General features: G+C 44.9%; 1 protein-coding gene across 1 annotated transcript in view; it reads left to right on the top strand.

The window, feature by feature from the left end:
* Positions 1-16,791, top strand: part of LOC138492856 (galactosylgalactosylxylosylprotein 3-beta-glucuronosyltransferase 1-like) — an 80,162-nt gene that overhangs the window by 46,969 nt on the left and 16,402 nt on the right. The window contains exon 3 of the mRNA XM_069620188.1: positions 7,440-7,733. Within this exon, the coding sequence (XP_069476289.1) occupies positions 7,440-7,733 (294 nt within the window). The remainder of the gene's footprint in view (positions 1-7,439; positions 7,734-16,791) is intronic.

Here is a 16,791-nt window from a genome sequence, read left to right as displayed (position 1 = left end):
GCCTTACCCCCACACAGACCTGAAGACTGCGCAATAGATACAGAACCCTCTGCAGTGATTCCCTTCGGCAGGAAGTTCATTCTTTCCGAACCCGAGAAGAAGGCCCTAAGAGAATACCTGGATACCAACCTTGGAAATGGCACCATAAGACCTTTGAAATCTCCTGCTGGTGCTTCTCTATTCTTGGTTCCCAAGAAGGATACCAAGGAACTCAGACCCTGCCTTGATTATCGCGGGCTAAATCAATGCACCCTCAAGGACCGGTACCCGTTACCCCGATTTCGGCTATCCTGGAAGCCGTGAGAGGCACAGTAATATTCACCAAGTTGGATCTCAGGGGCGCCTATCATTTGATCCGTGTCAGGGAAGGGGATGAATGGTAAACCGCCTTCAGAACACCCTTTGGCCATTATAAGTATTTAGTCATGCCCTTCGGACTGGCTAACGCCCCGGCAATTTTCCAACGCTTTATGGACAGGGTGTTTTCTGACATGCTGTTTCTCTTTGTTATTGTATATCTGGATGACATACTGATCTTCTCCAAGGAACCTATACAACATGAAGAGCATGTGAAGGCAGTGTTGCAGAGACTCCGAGATCATAAACTCCTGGCCAAACCTGAAAAATGCTTGTTTCATGTAACCTCCGTTCATTACCTAGGGTTTATTCTTAGCCCAGAAGGAATTGGTATGGATCCTTCAAAGGTAAAAGCCATATTAACCTGGCCTGCTCCTACTTCCGTGAAACAAGTTCAATCTTTCCTGGGACTTGCCAATTTCTACCGGAAATTCATATCTAATTTCTCCGAGATAGTACAACCGATTGTTGCTCTCCTGAAGAAAGACACTCCTTTCCTCTCGTCAACACCACAAGATATGGCGTTCCAGCGTTTAAAGGCAGAGTTTACACAAGCTCCTATCTTGGCTCAACCCGATACTAGCCATCTCTTCCTGGTAGAAACGGACGCTTCAAATTACACCATTGGCGCAGTCCTGAAACAAGAATTAGGAGATAAACTGGAACACCCAATTGCTTACCTCTCATGAACCCTGACTCCTAGTGAAACACATTATTCAGTCCTGGAAAAAGAATTGTTAGCCATTAGCCAAGCCTTCACTGAGTGGTGACATTTACTTCTGGGAGCTAAACACCCAGTTCAGGTCCGTACGGACAACCGGAACCTCCAGATTCTACAGTCTTTGGAGTGTAGGAACAGTCGTCAGGTGCGTTGGACATATTTCTTCGCCCAGTACCAGTTCCATATCACTCATGTTCCAGGATCACAAAACCTAATTGCTGATGCCTTATCTCGACGACCTGACTACGAGCCCACTGAAGATAAGACAACTCCTCAGATGTTTTCCCCCACGATCTTTGTGGCCCAGGCAGTCAACCTCCTTGAAGAAATCCAAGCCCAAACCCAATCCTCTGATCTGTGGAAGGACACATCCAAAAGAAATCAATGGAATATAAAGGTCTGGGAAGGTTATTTGTCCAAGGACAATGTATTGGTCATCCCTACAAAAAAACTACAACAGAGAATAATGAATCTCTGTCATGATACCCTACACTCCGGACATCGTGGTGTCACCAATACCCTCCGTCTGATACAAAAGGCAATTCTGGTGGCCTAGGATGAGACCCGACGTATGGCAGTACATTCAATCCTGTGTTGTCTGTAGCCAAAATAAACATGATAACAAGAAACCAGCGGGCCTTCTACTACAACCTACACTGCCAACAAGGCCTTGGGAGATTATCGTAACGGACTTCATTGTGGAACTGCCACCTTCCCGTGGGTACACCACCATCATGGTTACCATAGACTTGTTCACTCATATGGCTCATTTTACGCCCCTGCATAATTTACCATCCTCTTCTGAACTAGCAGGAATCTTCCTGGAACACATATTCCGTTTGCATGGACTCCCTTCCAAGATCATATCGGATCGCGGACCTCAATACATCTCACAATTCTGGAAACATCTCTGTCAATGCTTAGGGATGAATGTGCCCTTTCGTCAGGTTATCACCCTCAAACCAACGGAATCACAGAACGTGTCAATCAAACCCTGGAACAGTAAATTCGATGCTTCACCAACAAGGTCCAGGATGACTAGTCACTCCTGATACCCGTGGCTGAATTCGCCTACAACAATTCGGACCATTCAGCACTTATGATCAGCCCCTTATATTGCAGTCAAGGATTTCATCTATCGGTCCTGCCTTCTGTTCTTCCTCAATCTACACCAGTACCTACAGTTGACTCCTGGATCGAAACCCTTGTCAACATACATAAGGAAGCCAAGGAATTCTTGGAGAAGGCCAGGAAATAGACCAAGAAATATGCAGATTCCAGAAGAAGACCTGGCCGTTCTTATGCAGTCGGTGATCAGATCTGGTTATCCGCAAAATTACTACCCGGACATCTACGGCCTAGTAAACTGGCCCCTCGGTACTATGGTCCATTTTCCATTAAAGAAATTATAAATCCTGTTTCTTATCGGATCAAATTGCCAGAATCCTGGAAGAAAATACACCCAGTCTTTCACACATTTTTACTGAAACCCTACTATCCATCCTCCCGAAAATCCTCCAGACCTCCTCCTATACTGGTCGATGACCAATTGGAATATGAGGTATCTCGGATTTGTGATTCCAAGTATAGAAGGGGCCAGCTTCAATACCTGGTTGAATGGAAAGGATATCCTCCTAGCGAAAGAATCTGGGAGCCTATTTCAAACATCAAGGCCCCACGGCTGCTCAGAAGGTTCCTCCTCATCCACCTGGGCAAACCAGGAGGGAAGGGTTTTCGGAGGAGGCATGCTGTCATGAATCGCAGGGTGTGCCCCTTTTGGGCTTCACGGTCCCTGTCACAATGGGCTTGTACACATTAATACTTCCAATATGGCCGTCCAGCGTATTCCCTTCTCGCTCCATGCGTTGGGCGTAGCCTTTTTCCATTTCTAGACCACGCCTTCCGCGGCTCTGCGCATCTCAATGCTATTGCGAAGTAGCGACCAGATGTGTGCTCCATAGCTCACGGTTCTTCTCCTTTTCCACACCCGCTTTCCCTTCCTTGACCTCCCCCTTCTTCTTACCTCCTGGATTCGAGTTCTAGCGAACTTGCATTGCCTCCTGGATTCCTGGATTCAGTCCCCTGGAAAACTGAACGCATTCTGGATTCGGCAGAGACACGGGCAGCCTTCTTCAAAACCTGCTCCATCCGTAAGAAGGCATCAACCAAGGACGCTGGTAAAGAACGGACTCAGGTGAGAAGGAGGGAACTCCTTGACACAAAAGAAAGGTGATATCAATCTTATGGTTCTAGTAGACTATTTCCCTGCACTTGAGGTTGCCCAAAATCTACCTAAGTGTGCCTTCTCTTTGTGCACCATTGTGCCTGGTCTCACATCTTAGTGCTATCATTTCTGAGTACAGTAACTGGTACTCCAACTCCATCTCGCTAACATCTCTTCTCATTGTAACTCACCTTCCACTTTATATTTTGTATCTCAATTATGTAGATATCCTGAGCAATTTGGGGGATCATTTGATTTAAAGTTCTAATTGTGTGTTCAGTGCATGGTGTTATAGCAGTGTTGTATTTGTATTTATATTTGGTTATTTGCATAGCGCTCTTTCCCCATTTGTATGGTGTCAATGCGCTTTGTGGTAGGAATGCCCTCTGTGACCATAGTCAATGTCTTTGAAGTTATAGGATTGTTAGATTATGAGATGCATTCCTCTTTCTTCTTTTTTCCTTTCGTTTGTTCTTTTTCGACATAGTATCTCTCCTAATGAACCTCAGACAACACTGTGGGGAAACACGTGTTGGGAGATAATGAGAGAGCAAATATGCATGGAGACAAATAATGCATGAAAAATTATGAGAAAAGAGTAATGTGCAAGATACAGTTTTTGTTTTGCATGTATGAAACCAATACATCAAAATATTTTTGGGGAAAAATAAGGAAAATAAAAATACCAGTACTTGACAAACTGGATTTGAATTATAAAAAGAAAAGATTTGTGATTAATATTTTCTATATGGGTAGCGCACTCTGCTTAAGTACCATTCCAAATGAAAATGCATGAGATGCATGTGTGCATTTTCACCGGACTAGGATTTAGGTGGCTGGCTAGGCTCGACTAAGCAGCCCAAAAAAGGTCAGATCGTGCGTGGGTGCTGAAGCTGGTTTGTGATACGGTGCTATTTTTTATTTTTTTATTTATTTAAATCAGCTTATTACAAACTTTTTTAAAACAAACATTTCATTCCTCCACTAATTTTAGTTTTCGCACTTCATCAGTAATGAGTCCAATTCCTCCAGAAAAAACGTTAGTGCAAACGTCAGTTTACCATCTTCTCCATTATGCATTTTTTTCCACCAATCTTCTTCAGTATAGGTGGAGAATTTAGAAAGCTCTGTTCCCAAGAATTTAGTTCTCATAGCTTTCAGTTTTGGGCATGAGGTTAGGAGATGTTTTAATGTCTCTATTTCATAGTTGCAAAATCGACAGTTAGTTTCCATTATCACGCCCTTCTTTTTCTCATGTTTTTGATCTCGGACGTCTGGAATAGATTCAGCCTTAATTTTAGGAAAATGTGTCTTCTCCTTGGGCACGGAAACTTTTTAAAGTACTTAGGTATCACGTTTAGTGCCTTACTTTCCCATGCATAATCTTTCATGCACAAATGTTTTGCACGCTGACCGATCGTGTCTATCCAGTCAGTCTCCCATAGTCTGCCGGTGCTATTTTTGAGAAAGTCAATGTGTGGCCAGCTATACGGAATTTCATTTTGTTGGTAGTCGCTGTATGCTAGTAGCAGAGATGTTGAGGTACGTCAGGTGTTTCAGTGTGGACAGCTATATGAACCGCTAGACTGGATGAGCATAGCCATAGCTGCATTCTATGGTGTGTGGATGTTTCTACTCAAATAACTTTCTCACTTCAAAGTGCCTTCAGCTAACTAGTTATTGGGAACATGTCTTAAGAGTGGCCAATGGAACCCGATTAATAGAGAAACAAACACTCTAAAGGGTAGTGTAGTCAAGCAAAACCCCACAAATAACACCTGGTAGTGGCGTTTAACACATTGAAAATACATCCCTACATGGAAAAAGGAAGACAGCTATGGAAAGCAACCTGGGGCAATTGCGCTTAAAAGTCTTTGAACTGACAGGAGAAAAAGTAATCTTCTCAGAGGACTTCTAAAGCGGTACTTTCTGTGCCCTAATTGTCCACCCCTTATATTGCAGGCGTGGGAGGTGAGACTCTAAAGCACTGCTTCATCCACCACCTTTTCCAAAGACAAGACCATGGTGGTAACCCCGGACACTGCACTGAAAGCAACTCTTGGCTCAGGCTCCAGGGCAAGGCTCAGGTACAGAATGGTTGACATCCTATAAAACAGAGGTCTTGTCTCCAGAACCTGTACATGCTGGGGTTTAGAAAGTATTCCCTTTAGTACTGAAGAACAAAACATAGAGTGCATCTCCCAAACAATGTGTGTTTCACTATGCACCCCATTAGTTCAGTCTTCACCCACCAATCACTTGATCACCGCCGGCTCTGGCACGGTCATGAAACCTTCAGTACATGATGGTGCCCGGGTCTCTAGTGACAGCCATGCAGGAGACCCTCTCGGGGAAATGGCATCAGCCACAGTGGGGTCCCACAATGCAGAGATGGCTGTGCTATCAATCTGTAGCTCTCCTTCCAAACTGTAAACGAGAATGATTTGAGACCAACCAGTCTACCTTAAACATTCTTGGCATCACTTCAAGTTTCTCCACCGATCACTGCAGTCCCATTTTCCTTCTGCAACGAATCAGCCAGATTCCCTGCTTATGCCATTGGGAGACAATCGTGCGCAATTTGGAAAGTCCCTTTCACTGTAGCTAATGCTAGCAGAACTTTGCTCAACAGCCCTGAATCTCCATCACAGACCAAGGCTGCCTTAAGGTGGAGCGCTCTCAGCACAAAGCTGTGCCACTCCCCATTCCCTCACTAATAAAACCTTCACAAAAAGTCGGCAACCTCTCACCTGCCAGAGAGACTCTACGAGTTTGCCGCAAACTGTGCCCAACTTTATTTGATCGCACTTGACAGATTTGGTGCACAGTGATTTTGACAATTGTTTACGACGCATTTAAAAGGTACATTACTGATGGAAAAATTTTGATTTCAACATATAGATTAGAAAAGAAAATGTGCGTAAACAAGAAAAGAAAAGATGGATTGAGACCAGCCATTGTGCCTTAACATCTCTCACAGTTACTTCATAGTTCAGGGCCAATAGCAAAAGTCCAGTTTTCATTCTGCAGCAGAGCAAACACAGCACTCGGTTATGCCACTGAGATAAAAGTCTAATCAGTTTGGGAAGTCCCTTGCACTCTACCTAATGTTGCCAGAGCTTCGCTCAGCAGCCCCAATACTGACCAATATGGCCTCAAAAGGTGGCACGCTCCACCCACAGAGCATGACAACTCCTCATTCCCTCACAAACATAGCCTTACCCCCCCTTAAAAGGCTACCTCCTCTTAAATGCAAAACAAATACTACGAGTTCAACACAAACTTCACACCACCTTTTTTTAAAGCAATTTAAAAGGTACACCAATGACACAAAAAATCGTGACCACTTCAACAGAGAGGATGGAACATAAGATCCATATTGTACCAATATTGTACCTATGTCATTTGAGTATTCTGTAACAGCGCCTCGATGCCCGAGGGCAGTTTGTGCGCTTTAAAAATGCAAATGAATAAATAAATAAGATGGGAGTAAATGAGATAAGAAAACATGGTTAACTTTAAACCTAGGCTGAGAGGAGGAGGGTCAGGTAAGAGGGTTTAATTTGAGGTAAGGAGAAGAAGGAATGTGGACACCCTACCACCATGAATTAAAAAGGAGTTTGAAAAAATATAAACAATTGTGAAATAATGTACACAAATGTTCTGAAACACATTTCATAAATGTCAATTTGTCGCTATCACACAACCAGATATCGACCAGATACCTACCCCAACTAATCACAAATATCCTGGCGACAGTGTGTCCTCTTTGCCCCCAAGTCAAGGTTCACATGATCATGTTATGTCACTGTCTGCCGAATATAAGTTTTGAAAGTAAGGGTGCCACATCCGTTTGTCTACAAATGAATGTTTAAGTGAACAGATTGATTGATTTGTGATGAAAATAAGTGTAGCCCACCCAAGTTGGCCCCAAGAAGGTAAGTGGTATTGCACCAAGAAGGCATACAATAACCAGACTCATAGTTATATAGGATCAAGGACTTGGTTGTAATCTGCTCCCACTTCAAAGAAATAGCAGGCATGATCCCTGAATTAAACATATTGTTGTTGTCACTTCTGTAATGCCTGCATTTCTAAAGCCTGGGGTACTATATCTTCTTGCTTTAACTCTTTCAGATGAGAGACACTAAAATGGTGTCTGTGTGGCCTGTGGCCTTTGTGGGTGGCCTCCGGTATGAATCCATAGACCTGGATTCGTCTGGAAAAGTGAGAGCATGGAAGGTTAAATACGATCCCGGAAGGCCGTTTGCCATCGACATGGCAGGGTTTGCTGTCAAATTGGACCTTATACTTGAGAAGCAACAGGCCTGGTTTAACCCATATGCCAAAGGCGGATACCAAGAATCAAGCTTGCTAGAGGATTTGGTCATGTTAGAAGAACTGGAACCGAGAGCGGACAATTGCACCAAGGTGAGAGTGCAACATTTCTTGTAAAGTAATCAAAAACATCTAGCTTTGCAGACAGATGTAGACTACATTGTGTTCTCAACATCAGTAACATCTAAGTTTAATGCTATAATAATAATAATTATAGTAATAATAATATTAGGTTGCTATATAGTGCATCATGCCAGATTCCTCCCACTTCTAAGCACTGCAGTCATCATCAAACTATCTAGAGATGAGCAATCCACCTCCAGGTGGTAGACACTTCCAACCAAGCCCTCTCTCTCTCCTGGTCAGGAGCCAAAAGTCAGCGTTCTTAATGCCTGGTTCTGCTGTGAATGGAGGAGAAAGTCATGTGCATCGCAGTACAATCAGGATCCCACAAGGCCCACCACCTGGCATCTCCAATAAAGGGTAATGAAAAAAATGGCAAGTATTATTTGGCTCCTTACCATCCTCCTGATCCAATGACCACCTGGACCTTTCATCTCCCCCCTGCGTTCAACCTTTTACGTGACTCCCTTCCCACTGAATCCTCATTGCACCCATGGATGACTTCAAACTGCCTCACATCCCTTATGCCAATCAACTCCCAGACCCCCCCCCCCCACAAACTCCACACTCCCACTTAAGGCAATACCTAGGCCATGTTTTTCTTTATTCTTCCATCATCCCATCTAATATCACCATTGAACCCCACATTTGACAATTTCCTTATTCACTTACCCATTTCATTCCACCTCCAGTTTCCGTACATCCTTTAATTCCTATTTTCTAATGCAATTCACAATTAACACACTTGCCCCCTATCTAACTGAGGAAACCTTTCTAAAAGACTCATCCCTTGCCCACATCTCATCTATTCACCATGCATTCAATCACCTCAACCTTGCTCTGAGTTCCCTATTTAAAATCACTGCCCTTCTTGCACGTTCTCATCCTCCAACCCTTACCACCAGCCCTGGCAAGCTCCGGATATCCATCAACTAAAAACCGCCATGTGATTTCACACACACTATTGGTAGAAATCTCACCCCTATGCTCCCTTTGACATAGAAACAGCCCTCCAAAAGATCAGTTTTACCCTAGACACTGCCAAATCTCCTACTTCGCTCATGTTGTTTCCTCTCTCTTCTCTCACAATTGCAGCCTCTTCTCTATGCTCCATGTCATGCTCCCTCGCCAGTCTTCCTACTATATCCTGCTCCCTCTAAAATTTCTAAAATTTGGGACACCTCATCTATCCGTCTCTCACTCCCATCCCACTGCCTCCTCCTGCGTTCACTCAATCTATTTCACCTCACCTTCTGGGTTGGCTCCCATCCTCAAGATTAAACCCCTTTTTGCCCTCCAGTTGATCCCCCACAGACCACCAACAAGCTTGTACCAGTTACCTGCTCATATCTCCCATCCCTCTTGAAACTATTCCTTCTTTTTTACTGTAATCTTTCCCATATGGTTCAAGTTAATCCCAGTCCTACCTATTATTAAGGTGCCCACTGTGTACAGTAACTGCCCTGCCATATATCTGCTTTTTTCTCTCCTACTGCACTACCTCACTATTCATTAATCCTGCAACATGTTGTCTGCTGCATTTCATACAATTGACTAACCCTCTCTACTATTAATCCTCTTTAACCTGATAATACAGCGCCCTGCCCTCACGGATTAGGCTTCTACCTTTCTGACTAGTACCTCTGATTCTACGTCCCTCCCAGTATGTGTCCCGCAAGGCTCGGTTCTAGGCCCTATGCTCTTTGAGACCTACTCTTCCTCCCTTAATGAACTATGCTCCTCCTTCACCTTTTCCTCCCACCCATTTGCAGATGATGCTGTCCTTCCTCCTCCATCCCTGCCCTCTCTCCAAGGTTTTCCAACTGCCTCTGTGCCATTCATCCCTTGGGAGTTCTCAAATGTCTTATGCTCAACTCTTCTAAAACCAAAGTCAACTATCTTCATGCCTCAAACCCTCCTTCTCCCCCATTTATCTCTTTCACCCTGACCTCCTCTCACACACCACCAGGCTTGCAGTGTGGAGTACTCTTCAATAGTGATCTTAAGCACCTCCCTGAATCACCTCTACAACTACTGTTGCCAGGATTAACTTTCTGAACATCCGATCAGCCTGCATCTAATGTAGAACTGGCCCAAATTCCTATTTCAGACCTACTATACTACTATTGACTACATCTCAAGCATCCTCCAACTTTACCATGCGTACCATCTTCAATCTACCATACTTTACACCTGCATGATGGCTGGTGGGTTTCCACACACAAATGGTTTATGTACAAACATCTTCTTACCTTCAGATCTATTGAAGGCCAAACCCCCGTACATGTCATCCTCTGTCTCCTTCTACTCCCCTTCTCTTACCCTGTGATCTGGCACCCACATCAATGTATTTGGACCTCACCCCCCTCCATGTTCAACCCCTTGCTTCCACTCCTGCTTCCACTCCTTCTTCCCCTTTGCCCCCTTTAGTAGAACTCCCACCCTTCTGATATTAAACACAAAATCACCATTCACTAATTCAAGTCAGCACTTAAGCTCCACCGCATTCTTTTCGAAGGGCCCGCCCACACTCTCACTCACATAACTCTCTGCCTAACGTTCCTAAATTCCACACTATTATTCCTGTTGCCTACTCCCACCCTGAGTATGAGTAGAGGTCTTACTCTGTATTTGTTTCCATCTATGTTTGGTAGCAGCCTCTATCACCGCCATGTTATTGCCAACTATCCATTTCAAGTAGTTATTATTATGTTTTCTGGTAAGTCACTTGGCTCTAGAACTACTGCACTCATGCTGTTTTGATACTGTAGAAGTGTTTCTGTTCGAGACACATGTTCCTCCTCATCACATAAATATGAATACAATGCACACAATTATTTTTTTTAAATGACTACATGTTTTATTCACTGCCTCTGATGAAACCATATTTAACACTCACTCCAATCCCTGGCAGTGTAATTACTAACGGTATAGCGTTCTTTCTTCGATGGGTGAAATTTCTATAGGTTTTTTCCCCCCCCCCCGAGTACATTTTACTGAAAAAAAATAATTGAAATATTTACGGGGGGGGGGTAGAAAAAAATATATATAGGGTGGGGGTGGTCAGGAATAGGTAGAAAAAAATAATAGGGGATAAAAGACTTGGGTGGGAACCCCCCAAAAACAAAAATACATACATTTCGATGAATTTTTTTTCGGTAAAAACCATTCAGAATTTAACCCATCGAAATTTCACCCATCGATGAAATAACATAGAACCATTCCTAACGTATGAAATTGTTGTCACTCTTTGTGCGCCCATGAGATAATTTATGTTTACTTTTTTGTAATACTATTATGCAGCACATAATACGAGTGTTGAGTACCCATAGGCCTGCTTAAGGAGTCTCCTTAGGGTACATTGTCCACAGTCTCCAAGAGGATCCTTGCCATGATTTGGAAGCCATACGAGCAGTAACTACATAAGTCCAGGCTCTTTCGCAGGCTCTGCATTGTGAGTCATAGGCCTGGTGGCGGTGTGGTGCTCCCAAGACTGATAATCAAGATGGTGGACTCGTATAGGCGAGAGGCCCTAGTAGCAATAACAATACAGGTAAGAAGCCACCTGACTCTGGGGTGGTGGCTTTGTGTGGCTTGGTACAGCATGGTAGGTGACAGATGGTTTCCAGGTTAGCCCTTAATTGATGAGAGGTTTAAAAGTCCTGGCACTTTAGTCAGCGCTGCAATAGCCACTAAAGGGAAGTGAACATGGCTGAACCAGAGCTCTACCTAAGCCAGTTTCTATTCAACACTCAACCAGAAATGTTTCCCAGCAGAATGTTCGAACCATTAGGGATCAAATTGCAAGAGCTGAAATCCTGGGAAAAGGTTTGCTTCATCCTTTCCTTTCATAAACAGAATTCATGCAGCATCTTAGAGTGTATTTGGGTCTTTCTTGGGTTGCAGAAAATACAGACCCTGGCAATCCTTTTTGAAAGAAGTAGACTACTGAAGTAAATGTCATTTCCCCACTTAAGTCTACCCACACGAGAACATTTTGAATGAACACATGGGGAGGCTCGTTTTTGCTCCCTTATTCTCCATGTGTTATCAGCTTGAAGGTTTTGGCATCAATTTCCGTTCAGCATCTCTGGAATATTCTTGCTGGTGTGATTCTTAGGCTTATCAATTGTTTCCTCCAACGAGATGACTATGGCCATGCAGACATGTACAGCAATTAGATAAACCAATCTAACTAATTGAACTTTATGGAGATTCATCTGCAAAAGTTCAAAGCCATCCATGGGTACATAATGAAGGCCCTGAAAGGGACGACACGCTGCTGCCATCCCTCACATGGCTGCACAACATGCCCTACTGGGATCCAGTAGGCTCCATAGGACAGTTGGCCATATTCAACATGTTCTTCTATTTACAGTGCTCTTGTACGGGAAATAGAAAAAAAAAACAAGAACTATTCTTCTGTCATTAGGAAAGCGGTAGGGACACCAAGGGTAGCAGTGGGGTTGTGGAGAGGGGCATAGGGATGTTAATGAAGGCTGCATAGGGGGCTGGATTATACTCTCAAAAGTGACCCGCCAAGGTTTGCAGATAAATTGACAGGTGGCATGGTGGCCCTCAACATTTTGTTGGTCGAAAAATGTGTCAGTCACATTTTGAGGAGTATATCCACCCTGCAAAAAAAGGGGGGTCCTGGGAGTCCCTCTGCCGGACATTAGTCCCCGTTATGAGAGACTTACCCAGAGTCTTTACCTCACTATCTTTCAAAGAGAAGAAATATCTAAAACACATCAGTCTTTGTCCTGCCCTAGGGCAGTCTAGCACTGAAATGCTAAGCAATTCTCCTCTGAACAAGAGTAACAACAGCAACCCCAGACTCACTGGTGGGACCTCATCAGTAGGGTGGACTGTGCCTCTCTAAGAATAGTGAGCAAGGGGTCCACGTCTGGATTCCCCTAGTAATTTAGGGTGAGACCAAAAGTTACTTAAAAATATGCAAATAACAAGCGGGGGCCCTGGGAGACACTCTGCCAGACATTAGTCCTGGTTACGAGAGAGTTACCTAGAGTCTTTAGCTCACTATCTTTCACAGAGGAGAAATATCCCAAACATATCAGTCTTTGTCCTGCCCTCGGGCAGTACAGCACCGAAATGCTAGGCAATTCTCCTCTGAACAAGAGTACCAACAGCAACCACAGACACGTGTTTCAGTCTGGTTGGACCTCATCAGTAGGGTGGAGCTGTGCTTCTCTAAGAATAGTGAGCAAGGGGTCCACGTCCGGATTCCCCTAGTAATTTAGGGTGAGACCCAAAGTTACTTAAAATATGCAAATAACAAGCGGGGGCCCTGGGAGACACTCTGCCAGACATTAGTCCTGGTTACGAGAGAGTTACCTAGAGTCTTTAGCTCACTATCTTTCACAGAGGAGAAATATCCCAAACATGTCAGTCTTTGTCCTGCCCTCGGGCAGTACAGCACCGAAATGCTAGGCAATTCTCCTCTGAACAAGAGTACCAACAGCAACAACAGACACGTGTTTCAGTCTGGTTGGACCTCATCAGTAGGGTGGAGCTGTGCCTCTCTAAGAATAGTGAGCAAGGGGTCCACGTCTGGATTCCCTTAATAACTTAGGGTGAGACCCAAAGTTACTTAAAATATGCAAATAACAAGCGGGTGCTCTGGGAGACACTCTGCCAGACATTAGTCCTGGTTACGAGAGAGTTACCTAGAGTCTTTAGCTCATTATCTTTCACAGAGGAGAAATATCCCAAACATATCAGTCTTTGTCCTGCCCTCGGGCAGTACAGCACCGAAATGCTAGGCAATTCTCCTCTGAACAAGAGTACCAACAGCAACCACAGACACGTGTTTCAGTCTGGTTGGACCTCATCAGTAGGGTGGAGCTGTGCCTCTCTAAGAATATTGAGCAAGGGGTCCACGTCTGGATTCCCCTAATAACTTAGGGTGAGACCCAAAGTTACTTAAAATATGCAAATTTCAAGTGGGGGCTCTGGGAGACACTCTGCCAGACATTAGTCCTGGTTACGAGAGAGTTACCTTGAGTCTTTAGCTCACTATCTTTCACAGAGGAGAAATATCCCAAACATATCAGTCTTTGTCCTGCCCTGGGGCAGTCCAGAACCAAAATGCTAGGCAATTCTCCTCTGAACAAGAGTACCAACAGCAACCCCAGACACGTGTTTCTGTCTGGTTGGACCTCATCAGTAGGGTCGAGCTGTGCCTCTCTATTCTTAGAGAGGCACAGAGAGGCACAGCTCCATCCTACTGATGGTAGCACCATAGGTGAAAAGCCATCCTGGTGTGGCTGGTGAGTGTGTCTTTTTGTGTCAGGGTGGTTAGACTTTCCAATAACCTCAGCAACAGTTGAATGTCAAAGATGTGAGACTCAGGGTGGCCAGAATTGTTCAGCCTTCTGCAACCCCTTGAATGTAGGCGTTTCAGTGAGTCTGGTCCTTCAGGCTAAATTGGTGTTACATATTTTCATGAAATCTAGGGATAGAGGATTTGTTTCAGGTTTGTCAGCCTAAGCAGGCTTCCGCAAAACCTGATTGTGGGCCTTGCATTCCAAGACTCTTGATGACAATATTTTTGTGTGTGAATTTCATCAGGAAGATGCATGCGCATTGCACTTTTGAATTGAATTTAATTGAATTGAATTTAATTGATGTTTTATTTACATCGCGCTCATAAACAAGTGTTTCACAGCGCGACAAGGCAATGGAGGGGAACAGGGGAGAACAAAACAACAATCTTACTAGGCCCAGTGACATTGAGAACGTGCAAGTGCATGGGAAAGGGAAAAGGGGAAAGTGCATGGAAGAGGGGAGAAGTGGAAAGCGCCGAGCAGAAAAGAAGCAGATAAATAATAAATAAAATAAATAAATAATAAAGGCAATAAGCGGTGGTAGTGCAGCCAACAAGTGGCAAGTGCTGAGTTAGTCAATAGGGTATGTCGGATAAGTGCAGAAGAAAATACAGGGGGTGGGGGACTGCACGGGTACAGATACAGACCCCAGTGCAAGGGGTGGCCCGGAGGCAGTGCAGGAGGGTGGCAGGGTGAGCAGGTACCCGAGCCCGGAGGACAGAGGGTGGCCAGGTGCACAGTGCCGAGAAAAAACAAACAGATCAGCAGGGGAGAAGAGGGGCAAAGGCTGAAGCAAAGAGGAAGGTCTTGAGGTGCTTCCGGAACTGGAGATGGGTCTCCTTAAGTTTCAAAGTGGCAGGGATACTGTTCCAGAGGGAGGCCCCAGCCGAAGACAGAGATCTACCCCCAGCTAATTTCTTTGAAAAAGAACTGACTCTGAGAGAGTTAGAGGTAGAGGAGCGAAGAGCTTGAGAGGGGAGGTATTTACGGAGGGATAGTTGAAGGTATTTTGGACCCACGCCCCAGAAAGCCTTGTGGACAATGCAAAGGGTTTTGAATTTAATCCTTGCATCCACTAGGAGCCAATTAACGGATTTCAGAGCTGGAGAGATATGATCCCAGGGCTTGAGGCCAAGGACAAGTCTTGCAGTCCTGTTCTGGATAAGTTGTAAGGGGCAGAGAGTAGAGGAAGGTAGATTTAGAAATAGGGTGTTACAATAGTCCAACTTAGAGAGAACCAGAGCTTAGGAGACAGTGAACTTCTGGGGGAAGAAGAGGAAGGGTAGAGTACCTCTGAGGAGGTTCAGTAGGAAGTTTGGCTTTTCAGGGATGTCAGAGATGTGGGCAGAGAAGGAAAGTGTGGAGTCACAGATGGTTCTAAGCCTCGCAGGTAGGACTAAGAGGGGGGCCAAGAGAGGCCTGCATAGTGGAAAGGATGGTGAAGGTGTACCAATGAGGAGGATATCAGTCTTGTTGGCATTTAGACAAAGATCGTTGGCGGCACATCAATTTTGAATGGCAATTAGGCAATCTGAGATGAAGGAAGGAGAGGAGGTGGCTGAGGGCAGCCTGAAGATGAGTACAGTGTCATCAGCGTAGCACTGGACATATGAGCAGAAAATGGCAATGCAGTGGGTGAAAGGTGCCAGGTATTGGTTGAAAAGCCAGGGCAAGAGGTTAGACCCCCTGGAGAACACCACAGGTAGAGAGGGAGTAGATGATAGGAAGGCCCCAGGTTGGACCTGGGAGGGTTGATCAGAGAGGAAAGAGGTCAGCCAGGCCAGAGCCTGATCGTTGATACCCAGGTTATCATGGAAACGGTTGAGCAGGGCGATATGGTTGACCGTGTCGAAGGCAGAAGAGAGATCGAGTAGGATGAGGACAGAGGGAATGTTAGAGTCAAGGTTAGAGAGCAGGTCTTCACGGATGTTCTGGACAGCAGTTTCCATGCTTCTGGCTTCTCTGAAGCCAGACTGGTGGTCATGGAGAGAACAAACAGAATCAGAATGAAGGTTTACCTGAGAGATGACCAACTTTTCAAGGAGTTTACTCAAATAGTGAGTAATGGAAATTGGGCAATAGTTATCCGGACAAGTAGGATCAGCTGTGGGTTTCTTGAGAAGAGGATGAACCAGGGAGTGCTTCAGAAGGGAGGGGAAGGATCCTGAGGCAAAGGAAAGGTTGCAGAAATCAGTAAGAGCAAGAGTGAGGGTATCAATGTGGTCCTTGATGGTTTTAGAGGAACAGGATGAACCTGTTTTGACGAGGCTTTCATAGATCGGACTTTTCTAGCGACCTCATCAGGGGAGAAAAGAGGAAAGGATGCGAAAGAGGGGGGGTGGCTGAGAGAGGGTCAGTGAGCACAGACAGAGAGGGGAGAGGGGGGAGGGGAGGTGAGGGTGGACAGGATGTCCTGGGTTTTTGAGATAAAGTGGGTGGCAAGGGCATTGCAAAGAGTCTGGGAGGTAAGAGGAGGGGTATAGACTGCAGCATTGTTGACTGGCTCCTTGCAGATTTTAAAGAGTTCAGCCAAGTTGTTAGATGCCGCAGAGACACAGGATTGAATGTGGACTCTCTTCTTGGTGAGAACAGAAAGTCGGTATTTTCTTTGCAGCAGGCGACATGCCAGTTTGTCAGAGGATGAACAAGAAGCCCTCCATTTCCTCTCAGCCGCCCTACAC

Source organism: Ambystoma mexicanum, chromosome 10 (genome assembly GCF_040938575.1).
Source record: "Ambystoma mexicanum isolate Mex_15411 chromosome 10, UKY_AmexF1_1, whole genome shotgun sequence".
In the NCBI taxonomy this organism is placed as follows: Eukaryota; Metazoa; Chordata; class Amphibia; order Caudata; family Ambystomatidae; genus Ambystoma; species Ambystoma mexicanum.
This window is presented reverse-complemented; position numbering and strand designations above follow the sequence as displayed.